This window comes from Pipistrellus hanaki (assembly GCF_964339955.1).
Source record: "Pipistrellus hanaki genome assembly, chromosome: 13".
NCBI classification, from domain to species: Eukaryota; Metazoa; Chordata; class Mammalia; order Chiroptera; family Vespertilionidae; genus Pipistrellus; species Pipistrellus hanaki.
The window spans coordinates 23,116,072-23,143,379 of NC_140515.1; the positions used below are offsets into that span (position 1 = coordinate 23,116,072).

The following is a 27,308-nucleotide window of genomic DNA, read 5'->3' on the forward strand; positions in this document are numbered from 1 at the left end:
GTTTTAAAAAAGAGCTCTAAAAAATCTAAAAATCATTTTTAGCTTGAGAGCTATACCTAACAGATCATGTGCTAGATTTGCCAACTTTTATATCTAGCATGTATTTAAATTAGCTATTGAAGATATTAAGATATGTAATTCATTTATACCATCTGCAAGTGTTTATTTTGTGCCTGCTGTGTGCTGCCACTGTGCTAGCACTGGGATATAAGAGTAAAGGGAAAAAGTTTCTGTTCTCATTGAGTTTAAACTTTAATGTGGGAGACAGATAATAAACAGATGAATAAATATAGGGTGGGTAAGCATTGTGGATAAAAATGAAGCAGAGAGGAAGAATTAAACCATGACCTCCTGGTTCATAGATTGATGTTCAACCACTGAGCATCTTGGTCAGGGAACATATCCAGGTTGTGGGTTCAATCCCCGGTAGGAGGCATGCAGGAGGCAGCGGTTAAATGATTCTCCCTTCCTCTCTGAGATCAATTAAAAAATATATTTTAGATAAGTTAATCATACATCTATCATATGATTCAGCAGTTACTTTCCTAGTTATCTAAGGAAAATGAAAACATGCCCACTAAAACCCGTGCACAGAATGAAAAGCCGGGAAACAGCCAGGTACCCACTAACAGGAGAATAGATACACCGATATAGCCATACAATGGAATGCTATTCATCAATATGAAGGCCTGAACTACTTATACACGCAACAGCAAAGACGAACCTCAAAAACATTATGAAAGAAACCTTGCACAAAATAGTACCTACTGTGTGGTTCCAGAGATGAGACAGGCTGACTTATAGTGATGAAAATCAGAATAATGGTTGCTTCTTGTGAGGGGTGACTCAAAAGGGACCCTAGGAACTTTCTAAGTTGATGGAGATGGTCTGTGTCTTGAAGCGGGAAGTTTTATGCATTTGTTAGTACTAATCAAACTACATCTAAGATCTCTACAGTTAAGATTATTCCACTTGTACGAAATTTAAACTTTAATCAAATACAGTGTACCTGTTTTCTGCTGGGCTAATAGAATCTCTTGTGGTTTGAGGTGCACAAACATAATAAACTGCTTCATTTTCTTTGTCATTCACATTTAGCACACTATTATGGGAAGAAGAAAAGTAAAAGAATTGGGAGGCCGCCTGGTGGACACAGTAACTTAGCATGTGCCCTGAAAAAAGCCAGTAAGAGGAGAAAGAGGCGGAAAAGTGTTTTTGTTCACAAGAAGAAACGCTCCTCTGCATCTGTTGATAACACCCCAGTGGGCTCTCCTCAGGTATGAGATCTGATTTACCCGTAACTTCCAGAAACTCAGAAAGAGTACCTGGTCTTTCTCATTGAGATCCCTGCCAGTAGAAGATGGTTTGGTGGCCCCAGCACTGGTTTGTCCTGATTTTCAATGAACCTTCTCTCATTTTCCTCTAGGGAAGTGGGGGTGAAGATGAGGATGACCCCGATGAAGGAGATGACGATTCTCTAAGTGAGGGCAGTACTTCTGAGCAGCAGGACGAGCTACAGGAAGAGTCAGAAATGTCAGAAAAAAAGTCATGTTCCTCTTCTCCCACCCAAAGTGAGATATCAGCCTCACTGCCTGCAGACAGACAAAGGAGGAAACGGGAGCTCCGGTCATTTTCATTTTCTGATGATGAGAACAAGCCTCCTTCACCAAAGGTGCCCCCTTTTTTACAGTGCACACTTCTTGGGCTTCTGTCCAGATGTAACTGTTAGCGATGTGGGCATTGCACTCATTTCATTATAGGCTTCAGTTGAATTTCCTGGTCGCTTTTTAAGTGATTTCACATTCAGTTATTTATTTGTGTATCAAGGATTATTTGGAGATTAACTGTTTATTAGGAGGAAGGTCTCAGAGTGGCTGCTTATCTTGAGTAAAAGAATGTTTCATTGCTAGCTTATTTGCAGCCTTTTAGTTTGGGGAAAACTTCCTTTTTAATATTTTTCATAAATGGTTTTATAGAAATATAATAGTTTTGTAGAAAGAAATTATCCTTTTGTTCTGATAAAGCCGTCTTATTTAGTATATTTAACATATACATACCTATATATTATATAACATATACACACTAAAGAATGGCAGTTAAGTTAGTGTTTTAAAACTGGGTTGCTTTTTAAATATATTCTACTAGTAGCCCAGCGCATAAATCCATGTGAGTAGCTCGCTGCCACTTGCCTCAGGGGACCGCTGGTATCTTTGCAGGTAGTTCTCTGCCCACCCTCCTGCAGCTCTCCTCTTGTAGTTTGCTGCCCCGCCCTCCTGATGTTTGATCATTACACATCACGGTGTAACAACCATTTATATAGTACCTCTTTATTATATAGGATGAACAGAAGCAACAAATGATTTCTCCTGACAATTTAGCTAATACTTCTGTCATTGGAAATATCATCCCATTCACTTTAGCACCCACTGGAGAGTGAGTTGAAATTGAGAAACAAACGGGAGATTTGTTTAAAAGTGATTTTTTCTCTGTTAAATTGTCCAAATGATTTCTTTTGAAACTTTGAGATAAAATTCCCCCATTGATGTTTCTTATCCTGAGTTCCTAGTATATATGGGCCTTTGCCATCTTTGCTGGGAGAAATCACCTCATAAAACCACTTTAAGTCCTGACTTGAGGGGTTATGAATTTAAATAGAGAGACTTAAAGAATATAATCGCTGTTACACCATTTGGTTTTGTTTTGCTGTGGGGAATGAAGGAAATCAGGATTGAAGTTGCTGAAGGGCTTCACCTGGACAGTAACCCCCTGAAGTGGAGTGTGGCGGATGTGGTGCGGTTCATCAGATCCACCGACTGCGCTCCGTTAGCAAGAATATTCCTAGACCAGGTAACCACGGCACTGTTCATGTTTAGTAATATGTTTCTTTAGCAAAGGAATGTGGGTGTACTAGCAATTTATTTACAAGTCTTAGGAAGAATACTAGTATTTCTATGCAAAAGAAAAACTCTTTTAGTACCCATTTTAGGAATACAAATATGTCAAAAAGTTATTTATCTGACTTCCTTTATAGTTGAAGTGAATTTCATTGCATTGTCATTTTCCCTAAGAATTTATTTCCATCCTGCAAATATTTAAATGGCTTAAAATTAAGTATGTCAGGCTTATTGTCTCCCTCTTTTCCAAAATAACAGTTTGCCCATTTTAAGAAAATAATATCTGTAATATATTAGGCTCTGAAGTTGTGATAAATTTTAAGGTAAGTTTTCTGAGACAGAAATATCTGTGGCCTTAAATAAATATTGAAATAAATTTGTATTGATAATTGGGGAGATTCAAAGCTTAACATCTTTGAAGAACTTTCCAGGCTTTTATGAATGTTATAGAGAAGGAAAACATTGAAATTCATTGTTAATACTTTTCAAATTTAAAAAGAGTCCTCTAAAATGTTACTTTTGGCGCATTTAATTGCTAGTTAGAAGGCTAGTTAGTTTCCTGAATTTCTGCAGAGCAGGAACTGTAGAGTGGATTCTTATCCTTGGTAAAACTTTGTTATTATGAAGATTCATTTATATGGAGGACTATGAGAGGCGTCTAAAAGAAAATGTGTGATACTTATTCCAAGGGGAAAAGTAATGAAAGCACAGGGACTCTGATTTTGACTAAGCCCAAGTGACTGGGGCTATCATGATTGAGCTGCTATTCATGTGCACGTCATAAATAATTTGTATTTTGTGTTTTTAACAGGAAATTGATGGACAGGCCCTGCTGCTCCTTACCCTTCCCACCGTTCAAGAGTGCATGGACTTAAAATTAGGCCCTGCCATCAAACTTTGCCATCACATAGAGAGGATCAAGTTTGCTTTTTATGAGCAGTTTGCCAACTGAGAAGGACAACCAAAGTGAGCTGTGTCTGAAGCACAAATGCAGCAAACCCTTCGCCTGCTCTGTGAGTGGAGCTGAAATAGCCCTGGGGCTCTGGGCCCTGCAGGTGTTGGCTTGCTCTCTTTGCACTTTCAGGGAAGGAGGTCCCACAGTGAGGAAGCAAACACTGCACAGAAGTGGCTCTCCTGCCAGTGGAAATGGGAGCATCTATCATTCGGCAGAAGGCAGTTTTTAAAAAATGAAGTTGTGAAGAAACGACTCATCTAAGAATGAGCATTTCCAGTGGTGTGGCCCAAAGGAAGACTAACTTAGGCTGCTGGGAAGCACCCTTTGGTTGTTTTCTTTGTGTTCTGTCCCTTCCCATTGTAGACTGAACTTTGTTCTCTGCTTCTCTTTCTTGGAAAGAGAGGACCTAGCTTTAAGTCAGCACTGATTTGAGACTGCACCTAAGGTGAACCAGTGCTTCCTTGTCATTGTGTTTTTTGAGCTATTTTAAATTAAAACAGTTTCTTTTGGGGAATGATTATGTGGCTCTAGGTTTTGAATGTGCAGTCACATTTCGGTCCAGTTTGAAGTCTGTTCTTAGGAGTCCCTTTGTTTACTACCTCTGTTGATAATTGAGCTTGCAGCCATGTGTGAGGTTTTTGTACGGTGCCATTTTAAGGTACATGAACACTAAACTTATGGCAGAAGTTGGAGGGGGAAAATACTGTTTGCTTTCTCAAGAACATTGTGTGAGCACTTACACCAATTCCTTAACTGACCTGATCTAAGAACTCGACTAGCATGGGCTACCTGTTTTAAGAAATACCTCAAAGACTGTTGGTATTTCAGTTTAATTGCTCTCTCCCCATTAGTTTTCAGGGGGACTTCAGTGGCTTTTATTGTGTTTACTTTTCTTCACAATTGTTTGTTTCATTTCTTAAAGTCCTTACTTTGGATAAAAATCAGTAGGTATTTCTTGGACCCACCATTAAGGCCATTTCCCCTTCTTTTTCCATGTCTTGAGGCAGGTAGTATAGAAGCACAAGAAAGAAAACAGGTTTTAAGGGCTTATGCAGAGCATGGAGTTTCTGTAACTACCGTGTTTCCCCGAAAATAAGACATCCTCTGAAAATAAGACCTAGTGCATGGAAAGATAAGACATCCCCTGAAAATAAGACCTAGCGCAACTTTGGGAGAAAAAATTAATATAAGACACTGTCTTATTTTCGGGGAAACAGGGTACTTCCTCAGAGGTTAAAGATTGAAAGGTGGTTAAGGATTCTGGAAACCTCTTTGCCTAGTCAGGTTTATAATTTTCTTCAGTTAAATCTTTAAATTGGATATTATTTATAGTCTGAGGATTCCTACTCAATAACTCAGTTTTCTTTTAGGTGTATCTTTGTCCCAGCTCAAAGTGACATGAAGCTACAGGTGGATTTCACTTACCATTGCACTAATAGCTATTACAGGATAATAGCATTTGCTATACTGGTCCAGCTGTTGAGGAAAAATAAAAGACATACATAGATTGCTTCCTTTCAATGGTTTGCTTTGCTGAGGGTATTTTTTTTAAATTATCCTAGTCAGCCATAAATTTATAAAATAATCATTCCTCTTCAAGATTTGAAAATGTTTTGGAACTACAAACTGGGTAAATTCCAAACAGCTATACAAATATAAGGTATATTATAAAGAAAAAATTATTGTGATTTCCCCCCCCCCCTTTTTTTTTATTCCCTTGCCCCTCACCTGTTTTTATAGAAATTGGTAAACATTCTGTAGTTTAGATCCTCTCTTCATTGGATAATTTATGAACCATCTTAATTGAAGCCTTCCAACCAAGCTATCTATTAAAACACCAGCTCTTGCCAAAACGGGTTTGGCTCAGTGGATAGAGCGTCGGCCTGCGGACTAAAAGGTCCCAGGTTCGATTCTGGTCAAGGGCAAGAAATACCTACTGATTTTTATCCAAAGTAAGGACTTTAAGACCAGTAGGGGGTGTGCAAGAGGCAGCTGATCAATGATTCTCTCTCATCGATGTTTCTAACTCTATCCCTCTCTCTTCCTCTCTGTAAAGAATCAATAAAATATATTTAAAAAAACGAAAAAAGAAAAAAAACAAAAACAAAAAACACCAGCTCTTTGTTTAGGCTACTACCAGATATACCTGGAAAGAAGCTTCATTTAAGTAAAAATTAATATGCTTGACCTTACAGCCCAGCTTTTGAAAATTTGATTAAGTCTGTGCCCACGGAAGAGAAGCATATATAAGATGCTTGGGAACAATTAGCATTAAGCAGGTAGACTTTGGAGGAGGGATGTAGCCTGAATAATCAAGTCTTCTGAGAGCTCAGCAGCCAAGGCACCAAGGTAAGGAAGGTTCCTAGAAGATCAGTGGGACAAAGAATATCTGGAATTAATTAACCTTGTTGTCCTACTTAGGAAAATGAGATTTACTTTCTATAAAAGGAAATTCCCACATGCAACAGTGAACACGGGGTGGGGCAAAAATAGATTTACAGTTGTTCCTATGGAAAACAATACAATAATTAATAAATAATAATACAAGAATAAACTCGCAGACTCACAACTGTAAACCTACCTTTGCCCCTCCCTTATTTGTTATATTGCCTCTCTTTTGACTTCTCCAGAAACCACTGAATTAGGAACACCCTTCCCCCCCATCTCAAGTAAAGGATGAAAAGCTTCTGAAAGTGAAACAGATGGCCCTAAGTAGTCTGATCTGGATTCCAACTAGCTTGTCTATGTTTCCAATGATTATTCAAGCTCAGCTTCCTCCTAGAGAGAGGCTGACTCTAAATTGGAAAAGTAAGTAGTGTTTCTCTTACTACTTTTTGCATTCTTACACTGAGATACAATTTATGAGGCAACGGCATTAAAGAACAATGATATATCCCCAGCTTCCACTCCCGGATATTGGATAAGAGAGGACACTTGTTTGGAAAGTTGGCATAAGGCATTTTTTTTTTTTTTTTTTAAAGGGTATAATGTTTAAGCTTCGTTTGCCTCTTAAAACTGCTGGGGCTGTGATTCCTATGATTTGGAATCAGATTTTAAGCCTGACTCTCGTTCACCACATTGGGGTGAATGTTTGTATGTTGCACATAAGTGCTGAACTTTGTTTTTTAAAGGCACCAACCTCTTAAATTTATGAGAGGTGCATGTAAGGTGCCACGTTTGAATCTCACCTTTCGCTGGCCCCACAGCCTGCCTGAGGCCAGAAAGTTTTCCATGACCCACTTTTGATCCTAAATTGACAAGCTTGGAGGCAGGTGAATGAACTATATCATCCCTCTGGACCCTGAAGTCGGCTGACCAATATTAGCTTATGACTGCTCTGTGAATGTGTTAGGGAAGCCTTGTATAGCACATGAAAATTGGCTGACATTTTCTCTGTACTGTCAGCTTCTGGAACTATGCTATTTTCCTTTGTAAACTACCTTCATCCTCTGTTGAAGTGGCTAATGCAGGGAGTGTATTAATGGGGGCTTTTACCTTATCTGGCTTTCTTTAATAATGTAAGTGGCTCCCAGCATCTACATTATCCATATATACTTACCAACATCTGAAAAAGGTGGGCTTCTTGGGAAATATTTGTTGACTTACGATAGAGTCACACATAGAAAACCAGTTCAGAACTTAGCCTTGATTTGCCTCTTCTCATGAAAGTAAAATTATTCTCACTGTGAGGGACAGGGCTTTGGACCAAAGCTTCCCAAGGACTTGAATACATTTTACTCAAGGACTTGAATACATGTTACTTGCTCTCTCGTACCAGTTCAGTAGCTAATGTGGTACCTGAATAGAGATTAAAAGCTTTAAAAGGCCTTAGGTAGAGTAGGACTCAGAACCATTGCCCTCTCTCAAGCCAAAAAGTATTTCCAGGGGACACAGAAAACATCAGGGAATTGTTAACAGTAGATAAGATTTATCTAGATGGCGACATTAGGAAAACTGTCACAGGCACTATTTACTTAGCACCTATCACCAAAGACTTTTATATTTAAGATGCCATTTACTGATTTGATTGATGCCCATAGAAGCTCTGAGAGAGCTGTTAGGAGCTTAGCCTCAGCAGTGGAAATACACACTGGGTTTGAACTCTGGTCCTGTATATTGGGGATGTTTCATGTATGTACATGTAAATTCAAAAGAATTCTGTGTTAATAGTTGGACTTATGAAGATGAAGAAGTCACTAACAAATGAAGTATAAATCTTGGTGGGGACTGGGTACCCCCTTTTAAAATTTGAATGTCTTTGGTCCTGGGTCATGGTCATGGTGCTGGCTCAGAAATTGTAGGATGGAGCATTCTGCAAAACCAAGAAGAAATCAAGTGATAGTCATGCAATTATAATCCTTCCTTGACTTTATTCACTTTACAATATTTCGCTAATGAATTTGGATGATTCCCACCCACTTGGTGAGAATGTGCATAATCTATCCAAATAAGCCTCTGGGAGTGTCAGCGGAAGAGTTCTTATCTCCAAGCTCTGTCCGAACGGGTCTGGTTCTACACATGCTCACTTGGGGTTTCCTCTGTGCTGTTCCAGACCACACAGGTGGTCTTGTCTCTGAGGGCTGCCTTAGGGACTCAGGTGTTAGAAGGTGGTGGGTGGCAAATGCACTGGAGATTGATTTTCTTGGTTCTGCTATTTCAGAAGTCTTAGATTTTCACAAGAACCAGCAAAACCAGGGGGAATAGAGAAGTAGGCCTAAAACTCCCCCCTACCCCCCTTATATCTTTTCTGACTTAACACAGTTCTTGGATCTGTTCTGTGCTATGGCCTATCACAGAGGACTATTTCAAAAGGGAAATAAGCCACAGCCTCACAGGATAAATCTTTAACACCAGCAGTGAAGTGCAACCCTGAGCCATGGGAGGCAAAGGATGATACTGAAGCCACCATTTCTGATGGGGGCTCCGTTCTCAGGATGTGTGGAAGCTCAGTCCTAAGGGCTTCGACATGGTATAGTCCCATGGTCGGCAAACTGCGGCTCTCGAGCCCCATGCGGCTCTTTGGCCCCTTGAGTGTGGCTCTTCCACAAAATACCACAGCCTGGGCGAGTCTATTTTTGAAGAAGTGACATTAGAAGTTTAAGTTAAAAAAATTTGGCTCTCAAAAGAAATTTTAATCGTCGTACTGTTGATATTTGGCTCTGTTGACTAATGAGTTTGCCGACCACTGGTGTAGTCAATCTAACTGCATGTCTAGCTTGGCAAATAGTGCTGACAGGATGAGGGTAGGCTTTGGGAGCAAATCAGATCACAAAGCAGATGATGAGGGCAGTTACAAAATTTAGACAAAGTTAAAACTGGACAATTTCTTAGCTCCTTTTGCAAGAAGTCTCTAGGAAAGTGTAGTTTGAGTGTTTCTGTTGAGATTTAAGCACTCATTTCCTTTCTTTTTTGGGTTGAGTATTCTCTAAAGACAATCAGAGGCCTGTGAGGGCAGGACTTCTGGCGGGTTCCAGCACTGTCCTGAGGCCTCTTTCTAATACTCGTTGGAACTGATGCACTTTGTTTAATGTATGTTGTTCTTTTATTTTTACTTTTTAAGCTGCTTGTTTGGAACAGAATGAAATGCATATTGTATTGTATCCTTGCTTGCTGTTTTTCTCTTAATTTTAAAGTTATGCATTGGGAATAAAATACACTTAAGGAGAAATAATGCACAAGAATACCTATTTAAAAAATAAAAACTTCCACCAAGTTTGATGTTATTTCAAGGGATTAAAAAATAACTATTTTGGATGAATATTTTGTGTGAGGTTTTGGTGGCTTTTTTCTGTAAATAAGAATGTATATAAACTTGTGGTATATTATGGCAGTTCAAAGTGGTTGTGAGGAAATGAAAGCAGGTCTTAAGTTACGTTTAACTTCATTTAACAACAAGAGGGCTTCTTGCCAAGAGTAAATCCTTAAAAAAAAAACAAAACTTTCCAGCGGGGCCTCATAGAATCATCTCCAAATGGAGAAGAACGTTCGTTCCTACTTTAATGAAATGAACTTTTTTTAGAATTCCCCCTCTCCTGCCGTTGGGGTCTTTTCCTCTCCCAGTTTAGGTACTTTTTATTGCCATTCAGGGAAAGTAGGAAGAGCAGTTTTCCCCACAGTGACTGCTCCTGATCGCTGAAGATGCTTCTTGTTCCACTCCATTGCTTTGGTGCAGCAGCAAACAGGCCTTAAGGATTCCTCCGCCTCTGGATGTGCAGAGCAGTGCTTTGTGAAAAACTTCATTTTTCAGCTCTGAGTGCAATTTTCCTTGAGCTGTTTGTGTCTTTAAGCAATCAAGAGTCTCCTTATGCCCAACCACAGTCTCTTCTGCTTCCAGTACACATCCTCTTGTTTGGTTCTCTCTCAACATGAACTGTTAACTGTTGAGCATCTTCATAAGAAACCTTCTGGGACTTAAAGACAGTAATGCAAATTTCCCTTACCTATTTATTTTCTTCACCTGGTTTCCTGTATTTTCCCATATTTGTGGAGAGTTTTAAATTTTATAAATTAAAATTCAGTTTAATTTAAAAAGCATTCTGTTGCATGTTCTCTGTGCCAGGCACTATATTGGACTTAAGGGTGAATAAAAACTAGTTCCTGCCCGCAGGAGACTCACACTCAGCTGTGACCGTGCCTACAGCCTGACAAGTTCCAGTGGAGCAGCACACACGGGGGCATGTGGAAGCGCAGCGGGGACAGGGAGGTCAGGCAGGCCTCCATGGAGCAGGGGAAAGGAGCAGTGTTCCATGCAGCGGGAATACCATGGGAAGGTGTGGAAGTGCATTGTTACCGTAGAAGGCTGGGGAATTGGCACTAGGCAGAGCCATTAGCATTTTTCTGGATAATGAGGTTAATATTTCAGTTAACCAAGAAAGCTTTTGTGTGGCATTGAACTCTTGTAATTTGCATTTCTTGGTGGCTATCTTTGAGGGAAAATTTCCCTAGATAGGGTATTGATCGTCCTACAAATGGAGCCCAGTGTTACTGGAATAACACCAAGTGCGCACTGGCATTAAGTAGATGCAGCAGGAAGGTCAGGGACTCCGCAGCACCAACAAGAGATGCCCGGAGAGATGGGAGAGATGCCAGCAGGGGTTGAGAGGATAGGTAAGAGAATGTGGACTAGAGGCCCTGTTCGAGGTAGAGAGCAGGTTCCAAGGAGTCAGAAAGGGTTAGGTGGGAGGAAATGCCGAAGTGTGAAGAGATCCAGGCACATACGAGTTGACTTTGTTTTATGAATCCCATTCAACATAAAAAAGGTAGAGACATAATCACATATCCGTTCAATATAAAAAAGGTAGAGACATAATCACATATTTTCAGTATAAACCTTGTATATTGCTAAGTGAAGGCGATTGGATTGAAATGACCATTTAAATTACATTTAGCAGAGAAAAAGAAGGAAGTCGACTAGGGCTGACGGATAAGCCCGGACACTGGTATTAACGAAAAAAGTAGAAGGACGCATAGGAAGGCATATGCCTCCGTGCCATACGTAGGTGGTTTTCCTCAACCGCGAGCTTCAGAACAATCCAGGCTGCTTTCCGCAAATGGTGGATGATTCGGCCCTGTCAGAATTACTGAATCGTAATCTGAGGGTGGAATCCAGGAGTGTTTTTTAATAAATTCTGCAGGATATGAAGGGTTTATCTTGGAGGGAAATATAATTTAGTCACAGACCGTCCCTGCTCCCGCCCCTCTGACTTGGGGCAGGTGATCCCAGGGCCGCTTTCCCACTCCCGCCTTTACTCACCCGGCTCACCTGGTCCTACCTGTGACCCGTGCTCACGGCCCCGCCCCTCGCCCGGCCGGAGCCCCGCCCCTCGAGGGGAGCGCCCCGGCGGCCAAGGCCCGCCCCCACGCCGCGCCGGGCCAATCGCGCGCTGCGATCTCAGACGTCGGGTTACGCGGGTGCCGAGTCGGCGGCGGCGGGCGGAGGTGCCGGCTGGGACTCCGGGCGCCGGGCTCGGGCTCGGGCTCCGGCTCCGGCTCGCGGCGCGGCCCCCGCAGGCAGCGTGGCTGTGCGGCCCGCGGCGCCCTCGCTCCTCCGCCGGCTCCGTCATGCAGGGCCCTGCGGGGAACGCGAGCCGCGGGCTGTCGGGCGGGTCCGCCACCGCCGCGTCCGGGGCGGGCCGCTGCGAGAGCGGCGCGCTCATGCACAGTTTCGGCATCTTCCTTCAGGGGCTGCTCGGCGTCGTGGCCTTCAGCACGTTGATGCGTGAGTCCGGGATTCCCCGCCCCTCCTGAGGCCCTGCACCCCGAGTCGCGGGCCGAGTCGCGCGGGCCCAGGCCCCTCGGCGGGGACCCTCCTGTGTGAAGAGTTGAGGCCTGGGGACCCGGGCCCTTGGGCGGAGGTGCCCGCGCCCTTTGACCCCAGCGCGGGCGTCCCCGGGACCCGGGTCCGGAGCCCCTGGTTCCATCGGTGCCGCCCGTAGCCACGGGCACCCCTGCTCCTCTCCTGCCACCCGCACACACCTCTCCTGAGGTACCCGCCTAAAACTCGCTCCCCTCCCGCCTGGTCACCGCGAATTAAAGGCTAACCACATCCCACCTGGGGCCGTGCCCCTCGCTCTTCATGGCCTCCCCTCCGCACTTTGAACCCGCATCCCTGGATCCCCGGTTTGATTCTGAGCTGCTTCCCTGCACCTACACTCCAAAGATTGCTATCTCCCCTTTTTGTATTTAAATCCCGCTGCTCTGCGGTAACCTGATTTGTTAGCTGGGCATTGCCTTCCCAGGGTTACCTCCTCCCCTCCACCTCCTCCCACCCCGGAACTGCTTTCTCGGGCTTATTTTCTGGTTTGATAGGGACAGGACCCACCCAGACTCCCTTCTGCACATTTCCTTTGCTTTTTTCCCAGACTTGGCACACCTGTGCCGTCTTTGCCCCAAACTTTCTTTTTCTTTTTCTTTTTTTTTTTTTTTTAAATGTATTTCTTTTCTTTTTTATTTTATTTTTTTTAATATATTTTATTGATTTTGTACAGAGAGAAAGGGAGAGAGAGAGTGAGTTAGAAACATCAATGAGAGACAGTCATCGATCAGCTGCCTCTTGCACACCCCCTACCGGGGATGTGCCCGCAACCAAGGTACATGCCCTTGACCGGAATCGAACCCGGGACCCTTCAGTCCCCAAGCCGACGCTCTATCCATTGAGCCAAACCGGTCTCTGCCAAACTTTCTTAATTAAGTCTCCCCGGGCTCTTCCTTTTCCCAGACCACTTTTATCATTTCTATTTTAAGTTTCTTTCCTTTTCTTGAGACTTGGGCAGCCTAGTGGCTTAATGGAGAAGGAGGCACAGAGGGTCTGGAGGTCCCTGAATCCCTGTACGGAAGTCACCAGGAGCCTATTCCTGAGAATTTCATGTTGAAGGAAAAAAGCCCCAGACGATCCTTCTGGAAAACTAGATTTTTCCACCCCGCTGTCATGTGTGCTGCCTGGTGTGTGTATGGGTGAGGGGGGAGAGACCTGAGGGGGTATTTTCTTAGCGCACATCCTTCCCTTTATTAAAGGAAAAAGAAGCTTCCGTTGGCTTGTAGGCCTAGGAGTGTCCCTGCGATTGCATTTTGGGGGAAGGGTTATAACTACCCGGATAGAGGCATTCATTTCAAAATGACTTGTTCTCATAACTTCCCCACTGTGCTCAGGGTGGGAGGTTCCTGCAGAAAATACTCCCTCAGCACCCAGAGGGATCCTGCGGCAGTATGTGTGTGTCTTGTTTGGTCCAGCGGCTGGAGTGGCCACTTCGCTTGTTGGTGGCATGGGCTTATTTGGGTGAATTCTCCCAGGCTTTAGGGATCTCTGAAGAGACTGTTCTTGCACCCCGCTTTCTCCTGGTTGCCTGGCCTTGATAAACCTTGTAACAAATGCCCAAGTGTATATGTTTGCCACGTTTTCATTTTAGTCTCTATTTGCCTTGCTGTTTTCCTTGCTGAACAAATGCCCACTTGTTCCCGCAGTAGTAATTTGTGACAACAGAGCCAAAATCAGCTGCTGACTTGGGTGCTTGAACTGTGTGTGTTTTCACGACATTGTATGTGGGTCCTCTCTCCCCTCCCACCTCGCTCCTCCAGCTGGCCTTCCTTTCTCTCCAAGCCATGGCTGCTATTTTGTTCTCTAACCCACGATTTCTTAGCTCTGGCTAATTTTTGTGCCTTTGATGGATGCGGATGGCCTGACTTACTCCCTGGGGTTGGATACTTGTGATTCAGGGAGGGAAATGTGATTATGACAGGGCAGAGTTCCTCGAAGCTGAGAAGCGTGCCGGTTTGAATGTGTGCAGAGGGATGGTGCTGGCCCTGCGAGCCTTCAGGGACACACTCGCTGCTTTACTTAATCTTTGGGCAGATCCCACTGTGGTGCAGGCAGAGACCGGACTAAAAAGGGGCCTCTTGGTTAGTGTAAGGCTAGGCGTAGAGGGAGCGTGTGGGAATGGGTGGGAGGTCCTGGGACAATGATGAGTAGGAGCGATGGGGAGAAGAATTGGAAAGGCTGTGTCTGGCGGGGACCGGTTTGGCTCAATGGATAGAGCGTCGGCTTGGGGACTGAAAGGTCCCAGGTTCGATTCCGGTCAAGGGCATGTACCTTGGTTGCGGGCATATCCCCAGTGGGGGGTGTGCAAGAGGCAGCTGATCGATGACTCTCTCTCATCGATGTTTCTAACTCTCTATCTCTCTCCCTTCCTCTCTGTATAAAATCAATAAAATATATTAAAAAAAAAAAAAAAAAAAAAAGGCTGTGTCTGCCCTGGGGTGAGAGCCAGCGCCTTAGTCACCCTAGAAGCAGCCAGCAGGCCAAGGAGACCCCCACGGATACGGACCCAGTCAGGGAAGGTCCTTTCTTTCCTCCTAAACTTGGTTCTGGTGAAGTGTAACTGTGGGCTCTGCCTTGTGCACTGGGGGAGGAGGAAGTGGGAGGGGCTGCCTTACAGTTGGAATGACTTGGCTGGGGAAAGGGAAAGGGGTGGAGATGGTCTCTAGGAAGTACACCTGTGAGCTGTTCGGCTTTGTTGGAGCTGTTCGCCTCCTGGTCCCAGCGTCGCTTCCTCAGAAGAGCCAGGCTCCCATGACGAGAATGTCCACTCTGCAGCCCCTGAGGGAAGTCTTGTTAAGACGCCGCCCTGAGTTCCATCGTTACCTTCTTCAAGCATTCTTCTCTCCTCAGCAGTTTGAATGAACTGTCCCTGCTTCTGTGCAGTCCTAGTCTTTTCCCTTCCCGTGCTTTCGTCCACCGGGCAGTGGGCTCAGGGCTTCTCTTCTCGGACACTTCCCCAGGTTCTGGGGGCAGGTACTGTTCCGGTTCCCTGTTGGACCAGCTCCGTTCTATAAAGTGCACCCCCTTCTCTGCCAGACATCACTCTGCATCCTGATTTCAGTGATGCCTCAGACCACTCTCTGTGTTTCTTTTCTACCCAGAAAATCACTTTTTTCTCTATTTACAAGTTGCTGTGATTTTTATTCTATAGGGTTTTGTCCTAGAGGAAGACTTAACATCTTGGGGGAGGATTTTGATTCTCACAAGGATTTCTCTTCCTGGCCCTTGGTGTGGGGCTTTTCAAGTGGTCCCGGTCCAGAACTGGCGGTTGAGAGTTGGTGTGCCAGGTGCTATCCTTAGCCGATTCTTCAAGCTCCCTAAACATACAGACTGTGTATGACAGGCCGCTGTCTGCATCCCCTTGTTGAGTCGGTGAGCCTTCCAGAGGCTCCAGTTAGGAAAGTGGAACAGATTCGGGTAAGCTTATTCAAGGACTTCCCAACACTGGGCTTTCTGGGAGGCCCCGTAAAGGTACAACTGTCTAAGTAGAAAGGAGTGCTTTAAACGAGGGGCTTTGTCACGAGCTGCCTGCCCAGCAGTTCCTCCTGTTTTGGTGGCTTTGTCTCTAGTCTGCGACTCGATGGAGTCACTCAGACTAGAGTCACAGCACAATGGAGCTGAGAGCCCCGGAGTCCAGTGGACTGTCCAGTGCAGGGCAGTAGGCCTGCTGGCAGCCAGAGGTCAGGACTGGCCAGGGTGTGTGTGTTGGCTTTTGGGGGTGTTTGCTGTCAGGATGTGTGAGTGCAAAGCCGCCTTCACTGTGTCCAGGCAGAGTTCTGGGCTGAAGTGTAGACAGAATTGGTTTCTCACAAAACAAGCATTTTAAGGGCTTGGATAAAGCTCCCTGCCTATTTCCATGTTACAGACCCGGGGACGAGCCAGCTTGGAGAAAGTGAGAAGGTTTTACAAAAACACTGCCGGCATTGAGAAGTGATAGGTTTTTTCCCCCTGAAGCTCGAAGTAACGTCACAGAACAGTGGGCCCAGCTTTGAAATCTTAATCTCAAATAGACCCTGGTGTTTTCTCACATGGTGAACTGGCCTCCCTGTGTGTTCTGTACACACACACTGAGGTTGGGACAACCTTTCCTGGGATCATCTCTTCCCACGCTATCCCAGTTTTTATTTTTAAAAATGTCCAACCTAAGGGGAAGATGGTCAGTAATAGAGTGAACAGCGGTCTGCCCTCCACCTGGATTCAGAAATTGTTCACATTTTGCCACATTCACTTTATATCTCTATGCTTTCTTTTGGCATCACACTTTACTCCTAAGAACTTCAGTTGAGTCTCCAAAGAATAAAGGCAGCCTTCTACATCACCACAGGTTCACAATCACACATAAGAAAATAAATAACTTCACTCTATCATCTAATACCCAGTCCATATTCCTACTTCCCCAATGTCCCAGGTCTCTGGAATTTTCAAGAACTATGATCCAATAAAGGTCCTTGCATTGCTTTTTAAGTCACTTTCTCTAGAACAGTGGTCGGCAAACCGTGGCTCGCAAGCCACATGCGGCTCTTTGGCCCCTGGACTATGGCTCTTCCACAAAATACCATGAGTGGGCGCACACGTACAGTGCAATTGAAGCTTCATGGCCCATGCGCAGAAGTTGGTTTTCGGTCTGGGCAAGTCTATTTTGAAGAAGTGGTTCATGTGGCTTTTGAGCCAAGGTTTGCTGACCACTGTTCTAGAAGAATCCACACCTACATACACGCACGCACACTCACACGCTTTATTCAATGGCATTGCCTTTTTGAAGAATCCTGGCCAGTTGTCTGGCGACTTTGTGTGGTGTTTGAGCTGTTTGGCTGACCCCTGTGTCTCCTGAGTGTGGTCTGGAGGAGCTGTGAGATTCACACATCCTTTCTCACAGTCGGAACTCTCCATGAGGGGCGCTGTGTGCTTCATAGTGCATCGCACCGGGAGGCGTGTGACATCAGGAGGTCCCACTGGTAATAAGGTCAATCACTGAGCTGAGCGGGGAGGTCTCTAGATCTCTCCCTTGTCGAGGTACATTTTCCTCTTTGCAGGTAATAAATGATCTCTGTGGCAGATACTTTGAGATCCTGCAAATATCCTGTCCCCCAGTAAATTTCCCCTCCCTGTCCACTTCCTCCTGGTAAGACAATGACAACTAGGGATGGCCGAATTGGAGCTCACGTGCGAAGGCACCTGTCTCTGGGTCTAAACCCAAAACACACTCTCTCAATGTGGGCAGCCTGTCCTCCCAGAGTGCCAGCCAGGCAAAGGGAGGACACCCTGTTTCCTGTCCCAGGCTGGGGTTGTGCCCACGGGGAAAGCAGGGTGGCTGGTTAGGAGTCTAATGTTTAGAACTTTTCAGGTTTCCTAAATGCTGATTTATCTGGTAGCATTTATTCGTAATGGTGATCTGCTCCTTTATGTATAATAACATTTCATTAATTTGAAATAAAACCAGGGCAAGAGAAAGTTGTCTGAATTGTAGAATAATATAAGGAAATGTATTGCTAGCCTTTTAAGTACCTGCTTGTTCAGTGTTGCCTGTAGGGGCCTACCAAACCTCTGCTGCTTTAATGATCTGTTTAAAATCCTTTGCAATTAGTATCATGTTTACAGGAAAGTGAAGTCGTGTGGACAGCGTTTTACAGGTGGTTACTAATAGCAGGATCCCCAGCTCTGGGACCTGTCTGACCTGCCTTCCATTTCTGCTTCTGCCCTGCAGTGCCCTTGGGCAACCTACCCATTTCTGGAAGCTTCAGTTCGCTCCCCAGCCCGAGGGGGATAAGGCTTTTTCTGGGAATGTGGAGATTGGAAAGAATGTCTGTAAGGAAGCTGGTTCCCTGTCAGGCACGTGAGGCCCTCTTCGGGGCAGAGGTTGGGGGTTGATGCCATCGCCTGCATTTTTACAGTATTTGCATTCAGGAGTTCTGTGGAAGAACATTTCAGGAGTGCTTGAGTAGCTTGTTTTCTGAATTAGGTTAAACATTCCCTTTTCATCTTGTTTGCATAGCACCTTTCCCTTTAGCCCTCTTCATAGGCTGCGTGATAGTAAAACTTTATGGCAGCAACACAGTGGTTGTGAATTCCCAGTTAGCATGTACCCGCACCCGGTGGCTTAAGTTGGTGTAATATTTCTTCACCCAGTCCTGGTGTTTCCACCTACAGAGACTCCCGTGGGCCGTGAGAGGGCAGTGGGTGGACTGGGGCAGGTCACTTACAGCTGAAGAACCTGTGTCCGAGTTATTGGCTACCAGGTCCCTTGGTAGCATGTGGTGCACTGGCCGCTATAGGCAGCTTCTTTCCTGCCGCTTGCTTTTGACCGAGTCCCCATGTTCGGGCACTTATGCTCAGTGCTTGATGTACTTCACAGGATCCTGGAAGGAGGGGTTATTTTTATCTTACAAACAAGGACAGGGAGCAGGTGAAGCATCTAGGACAAAGTGCTGGTTAGTGGGTGCAGAGCTGAAACATAAGCCAGGCCCCTCAGACTCCAAACGCGCTTAGCCACCTCCCCCTCCGCCTGCCTTTTTGCTCCCCTTTCCAGGTGCACTTCCTGATTACTCTGTAGCCCTGGGCTCCTTTTTTCCTACTTGAATAATTTCAGTTTTCTTAATAATTCTTTTTTACGTCCAAATTATTATTGGAAGCTTCAGGCTGTTTTATGGCTATTAATAGCATTAAACATATAAATTTGCCCTAGCTGGTTTGGCTCAGTAGATAGAGTGTCAGCCCGTGTGGACTGACGGGGCTGGGGTTTGATTCTGGTCAAGGGTACATGCACGGGTTGCAGGCTCAATCTCCAGGGGCCATGCAATCTGTGATTCTCCCTCATCATTTATATTTCTCTCTCTTCCCTCTCCCTTCCTCTCTGAAATCAATAAGCATACATAAAAAAATAAAATAAATTTGGCCCTAGTCAGTTGACTCAGTGGACAGGGGAGTTTCAGCCCATGGACGATAGGGTTTTGGGTTCAATTTCAGTCAAGGGCATGTACCTCGGTTGCAGGCTCGATCCCTGGCCCTGGCCAGGGCATATGCAGGGAGCAACCAATCGATGTGTCTCTCTCACATCGATGTTTCTCTCTGTCTTTCTCTCTCTCTATTACTCTCCTTCCCTTCCACTCTCTAAAAAATCAATGGAAAAATATCCTCCATTAAGGATTAACAACAACAATAAAAAAATGTCTTTTAAAGTCTTGGTGTCAAGTATTTGCCAGTGCCAGGTGCCAAGAGCTATCATGCTTTTTCTTTACATCTTTCTTTCATGAACAAAGATGTATGTACCGTAGGTTAGGACACGTGCAGGGCCAACACTATGTTTTTACTGGCCCCCCACCCCTAGCTTTTATTCTAGTCTGTGGGCTGTTCTAACCTCAAAGCTCATCACTGCTCTTCATGGGCTTTCCCATTTTCTTAGAAGACATTTTCATTAATAGCATGAACAGTGGTGTGGGAGACGCAGTGGTGCCAGTTCCTGGGTTAAATGACACAGACATCCTGCAGGAAAAGGTGGGCAGACACAGCGCACATCGCAGGTCTGCCCAGACCCTCACACAATGTGAATGAACATCCTGACCCACATGGCACGGGAGCATGTAAGCAGGTTTCTGTTTGGGGTAGTGAGTTGGAGCTAAAATATTTGCAGGTTGTCCAGGGAGCAAGGCTGCCAGGGCCGCGTGTACACAGGGAGGAGCGACGTGTGCAGGGGGCTTACTCAGAGCTCACCTGAGGGCTGCTCCTCTCTGGCTGGGTTTGCTGCTGGGTTTCAGAGGCAGCAGACAGGAAAGTTGCAAGTCTATCATTTCCACTGCTGGCCCCACCATGGCCCCAGGGGTTTGATGCCGGGAGACTTACATGAATGTGTTTTTTTCCATCAAGTGCCTCAGTTTGTGGTGATATGAGACATGAGGGCAAGGAGGGGTGGGCGGGGGTCAGTGTTGTCTGAAGGTGTTCATAGCATGTGAACCACTGAGTCACAGCAGTGAGCTTCTCAGCCCTCACTCCCACTGCTGGAGCTGCCAGTGGTGTTATATGGTGGGTCCTTTGCCTGGGATGAGGTGGCCTTCTGGCATCTTGCCTGACTGCCAGACTCCGGGACCTGCCCATCCTCCTTTCTTGAGCTCTTTCTGTGCTATGGCCTCACAGACCACTGAGTGGCAACCACTGATGTGCACACTGCAGTCACCAGGGTCTGCCCTGTAGCCTGGGCCAGGGGGGTAGCCTTGTGATCAGACACTGGGGTGCAGCAAGATGCTCTAGGGCTGCTCTTCTCCCAGCCCGGGCACCTGCTGAGCCCCATCCTACCTCCTCCCTACCCACATCCCTCTTTCCCTTAAATGCTTTTCCCTTTCCTCCTTCCCTAGCCACATCCTCCCTTCTTCCAAGAAACTTTCCTTCATGACCAAATACATTCTCCTTTGAAGTCAACAGGATGGACAGTCTGTACCATACAGGCTAGGCCTCTGCGTGTCACTGTTGCTCGTCGGGCCTGGTCTGCTTGTCTGCCCCCCTGGCGCTGGCACATGCCTGGGCCCTGGCTGAGTGCTCAAGCCCAAAATGTCTGGTGCTCTCCACCGGGAGGGTGAGCATAAAGAGAGCAGTAACCCTTAGGAGAAGGGGTAGACGGGGATCTTTCCTTTCTTATCACTATTTCAGCCTGCAGTTTCTAAGGACATAGGTATTCTCTTTTATAACCACCATACAGCTATCCAAACTCAGGATATTTAATGTTAACATGCTATCACTCTGCAGGCTATATTCAGACAGCATTCATTGTCCAAATTCAGTCTTCACAGCTATTTTATCCTGGTCCAGGGTCGTTCGTTGCATTCAGTTGCCACATCCCTTTAGTCTCCTTTAGTCTCGAATGATTTTTCAGACTTTCTGATATTTCTCAGTCTTGACGCTTTTGAAGAGTACAGATCAGTGATTTTGTAGAACATCTCAGATTGGGTTTGTCAGATGTTTTCTCGTGATTATGTTCAGGTTGTGTTTTTGGCAGGGATGCTGCGTAAGCGATGCTGTGACCTCCTCAGTGTGTTAGAACCGGAGGCCCCAGTCTTGAATTATCCCAGTATTGCTGAGGTTCTCTTTCCTCCAGGCCTGGGCACTGTGACGTTACAATTTTCCCCTTTGTGATTAATAAATGACTTGTGGGGAAATATTTTAAGACTATGTCGATGGAGGGTCTGTTTTCGGTCTTCCTTGGAATGCCTTCCCGGGTGGGAGGTCAGAGATACAGGCTCTGAAGGTGCTTTGGCCAGTTTTTGGTCTTGTGACAGGACCAGGTTGCATTTGCAGAGTGCTCAGTATGTGCCAAGCCCTGTAAGTGCCTCACAGATACTAACTCTTTATTTCTCACGTTAACCACGTAAGCTGGGCACGCCAATTATCCTATTTCATACTTAGGGGAACTGAGGCACGAACTGGTTATATGAATTGTCTAAGGCTGTGGCAGCCACTCAGTGGAATACTGGGACTCAGACCTGGTGGGTCTCATTCTGAATCCCGGGCATCCCCTGTTCTGCCCGCCGTGAGCAGTGGGCACCACAGCTCCGACACAGGGACACTGCTTCTCTGGCCGCTGGCCTTCTGTGTCTTCTGCATGTGAAGTTCACCATTTGGTTCCAGTTGTTCCTCACCTGTTTGGCTTTCCACTGAGAGTGATATCACAGTCATTTTTTAAGCATGATAAGGTGGACCAGGAAGAAAAAAGCCAAAGGCTTTTCATTTTGAAGTTGAAATCAAATGAGGGCTTGTTGTTGAATCAGAGGACCCTATACTGCATAGATACATTTAACATTTGCACCTGTTCAGCATGGAGGAAGAAGCTTTGGTCAATAAAGGAGTCACCCATATAGAATGTCTCCTTCTTCTATAAGCAACCAGAAAACAAAACAAAATACACGAAACAACTGTCTACAGACAGTGGGCACCAGGGAGCCAGGACAGTGATCCCCGAGAGCATGAAAATCATGAGGTGAGCCCTGTAGTCTTCTCCCCAACTTTCTGCTGAAGGCAGTTTCCAGGTCTCGGAGCTGCGAGGAGGAACCTAGCAGAGCCAGCAGCCTTGCTGAATTGAGAAGACGAAGTTGAGGAAGTCAAAGGCAATGGAATTTTCAGGTTCAACATGGAGGAAAAGAGCGACATAGAAGAAAAGCTCTAGACATTGGCTTTCAGGGGTTTCCACAAGTCTTTTTCCAAACATCAATCTGTGCGCATAGGGTAAAACTTAGGCAAAGCAGAGAACAGCTGCTGGGAAGCCCTAAGCTGAACTATTTCTAGGACTGGGAGATGGTTTTATTTCCAGGTAGAGTGAGTGACTTTGTTGAACACTGAGGCATTCAGTAGACAACTCAAAAGAATCATGCCTCATATAGCCCCAAAGGGAAGGTACATAGCTTAAAAACAAGTCTTGATACCATACACAAAAATTGAGTAAAAATATATCACAGATCTAGATGTAAAAGTGAAAACTATAATACTTCTAGAAGAAAATATAGGAGAAAAGCTTTGTGATTTTGGGATAGGCCAAGATTTCTTAGGACACAAAAAGCTTGAAACATTTTTAAAAGAGATAAATTAGACTTTATGTAAATTAAGCATTTCTGACCTGGTTGGTGTGGCTCGGTTGACGCATCATCCCAAACACCGAAAGGTCACAGGTTAAATTCCTGTTCAGGCACATACCCAGCCAGATTGTGAGTTTGATGCCCAAAAGGGGCACGTGTAGAAGGCAATCAGTCGATGTTTCACTCTCACATCCATGTTTTAGCTATGGTAAATTGTGCTGCTATGAACATAAGGGTGCATATATCTTTTCTAATTCGTGTTTCTAGTTTCTTGGGATATATTCCTAGAAGTGGGATCACTGGGTCAAATGGGAGTTCCATTTTTAGTTTTATGAGGAAACTCCATACTGTTCTCCACAGTGGCTGCACCAGTCCGCATTCCCACCAGCAGTGCACCAGGGTTCCTTTTTCTCTGCATCCTCACCAGCACTTGTCATTTGTTGATAAAGCCATTCTGACAGGTACCGAATTGTTGTTTTGATTTGCATCTCTTTGATGATTAGTGACTTTGAGCAGGTTTTCATATGTCTCTTGGCCTTCCTTCTGTCTTCTTTCGAAAAGTGTTTATTTAGATCAGTTGCCCATTTTTTGATTGGGTTGTTTATCTTCCTTTTGTTAAGCTGCATGAGTTCCCTGTAAATGTTAGAGATCAAACCCTTACCGTTGATATCATTGGCAAATATGTTGTCCCATGCAGTGGGCTTTCTTGTTGTTTTATTGATGGTCTCCTTTGCTGTGCAAAAGCTTTTTATTTTGATGTAGTCCCATTTGTTTATTTTTGCTTTAGTTTCCATTGCCCTAGGAGCAGTATCAGTAAAGAAATTACTTCGGCATATGTCAGAGATTTTTCTGCCTGTGGATTTCTTTAGTATTTTTATGATTTCCTGTCATATGTTTAAGTCCTTGATCCATTTTGAGTTTATTTTTGTGTATGGTGTAAGTTGGTGGTCTAGATTCATTTTTTTGCATGTATCTGTCCAATTTCCCCAACCATTTATTGAAGAGACTGTCTTGACTCCATTGTATGTTCATGCCTCCTTTGTCAAATATTAATTGGCCACAGTGATTTGGGTCGATTTCTGGGTTCTCTATTCTATTCCATTGATCTATATGTCTGTTCTTATGCCAGTACCAGGCAGTTTTGAGAACCACGCTGCTATATAAACTTAAGGGCTTACAAAAACAAACTTGATACTCATTAAAGGAAGACAAAATCCAAGTAGTTAATGTAGTAATCATAATGTATAGTCTCTAATAAAAAAATTTCTAGACATGTGAAGAAACAGGAAATTGTGACCTGTAATTGGGAGAAAAGTCAGTCAATATAAATAGACTGAGAAGTTACAGAGATAATAGAAACACCATACAAGACTTTACACAGTTACAATAAGTATGCTGAAGGTTTTAAAGAAAACCTGGAGCATAGTGGGGAGTACAGTGGAAGATGTAAAAGTGAACCAAGTAGAATGTCTTTAACTGAAACTACAATTTCTGAAAAATTCACTGGATTACCCGGCCTGCATGACTCAGTGATTGAGCGGCAACCTATGAACCAGGGTGTCACCGTTCGATTTCCAGTCAAGGCACATGCCTGGCTTATGGGTTCAATCCTTAGTGAGGGGTGTGCAGGAGGCAGCCAATCAATGATTCTCTCTCATCATTGATATTTCTCTCTCTTCATCCCTCTACTTTCCTCTCTGAAATCAATAAAAATATACATTTTTTAAAAGAAAAAATGCACTGGATGGACTTAACAGAAAATTAAACTCTACAGAAGAGTTTAATTGATTAGTGAGTTTGAAAATGTAACAACAGAAGCCTCACAAATTGAAGCACACCTCTCCCATGTGGCTCAGGGTTATTCTGTGCGCCCAGAAGAATGTGGCAGAAGTAATGGCCGTTTAAAAGTGATTAAGTTATTTAAAAGGCTGCAGCTTTTGTCTCTTGTGGCGTGCTCTCTTGTTTGCTGCCTCATGGATCACTTGCTCAGGGGAGAGCCAGCTGTGCTGTGTTGAGGACATTCAGGCCTAGCTGTAGAGAGACGCGGGGTAAGGAGCTGTGAGGACTTTTGCCAACAGCCACGTGTTGAGCCTTCTCAAAAGTGGGTCCTCCAGCCCCAGTCAAGGCCTCAGATGGTTTGTAGTTTGCAACCTTACAAGATACCATGAGCCAGAACTACCCAGCTAAGCCGATACTAAATTGTTTTAAGCCACTAAATTGTAGATTAATTTGTTACACAGTTAGATAACTAATATAGTGAAGGTGAGTGCGGGAAAGGTTAGGAGACTTTATATTTGTTCCCCAAGAGTCTGCAGTCTGCTTAGGAAGACAGATCATTTGGACCAGTAACTAGGAAAGCCAGACTTGTATGCTGAGTGTTCATGGAAGGGATATAAGAATAGAGCTACATACCGGGCAGACAGGTGAGAGCTTGTTGTCTGGATTTCGTCTTGGTGAGCAGGACTGCCAGAATCCCGAAGGGTGGGTTGTAGCATCACTATTCCTCCTGAGTTTTTGAAAGTGGTAGAAGCAGGCTCAGCAATGCCAGTGAACATCTCATCCAAGGTGGCAGTCGGCTGCTGCTTCTATCTTAAGGGACTCCAAGAGGCAGTTTGTTGTATTCCTAGGATTGCCTTGAGTGGCAAGCCAACCTGGTTGCTCACTGCTTGTATTTTAACTGGTAGTAAATTCAGTGTGGATTGTAGAATAAGATAACTTTCAGACTAATTTGTTGACTAATTTGTTGTATAATGAACCTTTGAGTTAGGTATGGGAGTCATAAAGGGGCCAATAATGGAAATGGAGCTCGTTTATTCCTTGCACGGTTACTTTTTACACATTCTCAATATCTTTTTGTAAGGGGACAGTCAATGGATCCTCTTTTCCCCCCACTCTTAAACGTACTGCAGCCCAAAGTGCTCATATCTCAATATTGCTGGAGAGGAAGTGCTAAAGTTCCAGCTTGAATACAGTATAGAGCTTTGTTACATCGAGTCTTTGTATAGTCTTTGTTCACTGCTCTGAGCTCTTGGTGAGTTTCTCCCAGCCACCTGCCATCCCCCTGCCCCTAGAATGTACTTAGGCATGATCACCACTCTCCTGATTCTCATCTCAGATTGTTTGGTCATTGTTTGGCAGAGTGCTTTGACTCCACTTTCTTTGGATTCTATATACTTGCCCACCCACATCAATAGTACAGCCTCTGGCTCCTCTTACACAGTGTCAGGTGTGGTAAGATGTTTAGCTAATAAGTCTCTTGCAGGTAGCTTGGCTGGTGAGCAAGCCCAAAAGCATGCTCCCTGACCCGATAGCCAGTTGGAGAGTCTGAGGACAAGCAGGCAGGCCGTAAACATCTTTTTTTTTTTTTTTTTCTTTTTTTTTAACATGGTCCCATGAATGTTTCTGGCCTTTCTGATCGGAAGCTGGCACAGGCAGGGTTGTCTCAAATAAGAAATTGCAGCGCCGGAGCATGCTGATTCTCTGGGGTTGGTTTATGTTCACTCTAGACTTCTAGGAAGGCTGGAACCCAGGAGGACACAGTTGTAAGAAAATCCCAAAACATCACCCAGAAAGCCCTTCTCCCAAACTGCTTTCTTTGGGTTCTGTGCTTGCCCACCCACATCAGTGGTACAGCCTCTGGCTCCTCCTGCATTGTGTCAGGTGTGGTAAGATGCTTAGCTGAATCTCTTGCAGGTCGCTTGGCTGATGAGCAAGCCCAAAGGAAGCATGCTCAGGCGCTTTCCCTCACTACCTATAACTGTGGACCGTAGCTCTCAAGGAATGAGATGGAGGCACCCCTCTCTTTTGATCTGATCTTCAGCCAAGCTGTCTGTTTAATCTTTGTCCCTAGGTCGCTCACTCTGTGTCTGTGCAATAGGACAAGGGATGCAAAAGAGTGTGATAGTGCCTCTCATGACCACCATGCCACGTGGGTGGTCTTCCCAGTGTCTTCATGGAAGGAAAATTGGAGGGTACCCAGCAGATAGAGGAACAAAGTGAGCACTGGCATTCAGGAATCCTAGTTTGACTCAAACCATCTTGTCTAGGATGTCTGGTGCTCCCAGCCCCATGGGTCATGATTTATTTACAGTGTCTCGTTCCTCTACTGGTGTTCACAATTCTCGTTTGTCTCCCTTCTTCCTCTCACCCAGACCCTCTGCTGTTTTTCTGTGAAGAAGAGATAAAAACAGCTGTGAACGGAACCCCAAGGTGCCTCAATTACCCAGCCCACCACTCTGGATGCGATTCCTACTGACGGCCAGGGAGGACTGCAGATGTTTTAGCTCATAGGGTTAGTGTGTGCTAGTGTTAGGGTTAGGGTTCAATTCTCATAAGGTCCGTTAAGTGATGGTTTCTTCACTTAAGGTCCCAAGCCTCCTTAGGGTCAGGTTATTACTTAAAGTTAAGGTTTCCTCTGCTACCCTGCCAGCTGGTTCCCAGGCTTTGGGACTGAGGAAATGGACTCTGTTGCTTCCCTTCTGCTCAGATTCTGGTTGGTTACACAACTTGTACTGTTCAAAAGGGAAGACTCTAGGTGCCAACTTCAATAGCAAGGCCAGGGCATGCTGATTCAGGGCCAAGAAGCTAGGGAA

General features: G+C 44.9%; 2 protein-coding genes across 5 annotated transcripts in view; both read left to right on the forward strand.

Moving 5' to 3' along the window:
* The window catches only part of SFMBT1 (Scm like with four mbt domains 1), an 89,814-nt gene extending 79,434 nt beyond the window's left edge, over positions 1 to 10,380 (forward strand). For all 4 annotated transcript variants that reach the window (XM_084902946.1, XM_084902945.1, XM_084902947.1 and 1 more), the window contains 4 exons: positions 1,099 to 1,277; positions 1,427 to 1,672; positions 2,719 to 2,847; positions 3,706 to 10,380. In XM_084902946.1, the coding sequence (XP_084759072.1) occupies positions 1,099 to 1,277; positions 1,427 to 1,672; positions 2,719 to 2,847; positions 3,706 to 3,846 (695 nt within the window). In that variant the 3' untranslated portion in view covers positions 3,847 to 10,380. The remainder of the gene's footprint in view (positions 1 to 1,098; positions 1,278 to 1,426; positions 1,673 to 2,718; positions 2,848 to 3,705) is intronic.
* Positions 10,381 to 11,765: 1,385 nt separating this feature from the next.
* The window catches only part of LOC311632015 (store-operated calcium entry regulator STIMATE), a 45,256-nt gene continuing 29,713 nt past the window's right edge, over positions 11,766 to 27,308 (forward strand). The window contains exon 1 of the mRNA XM_084902966.1: positions 11,766 to 12,067. Within this exon, the coding sequence (XP_084759092.1) occupies positions 11,911 to 12,067 (157 nt within the window). The 5' untranslated portion in view covers positions 11,766 to 11,910. The remainder of the gene's footprint in view (positions 12,068 to 27,308) is intronic.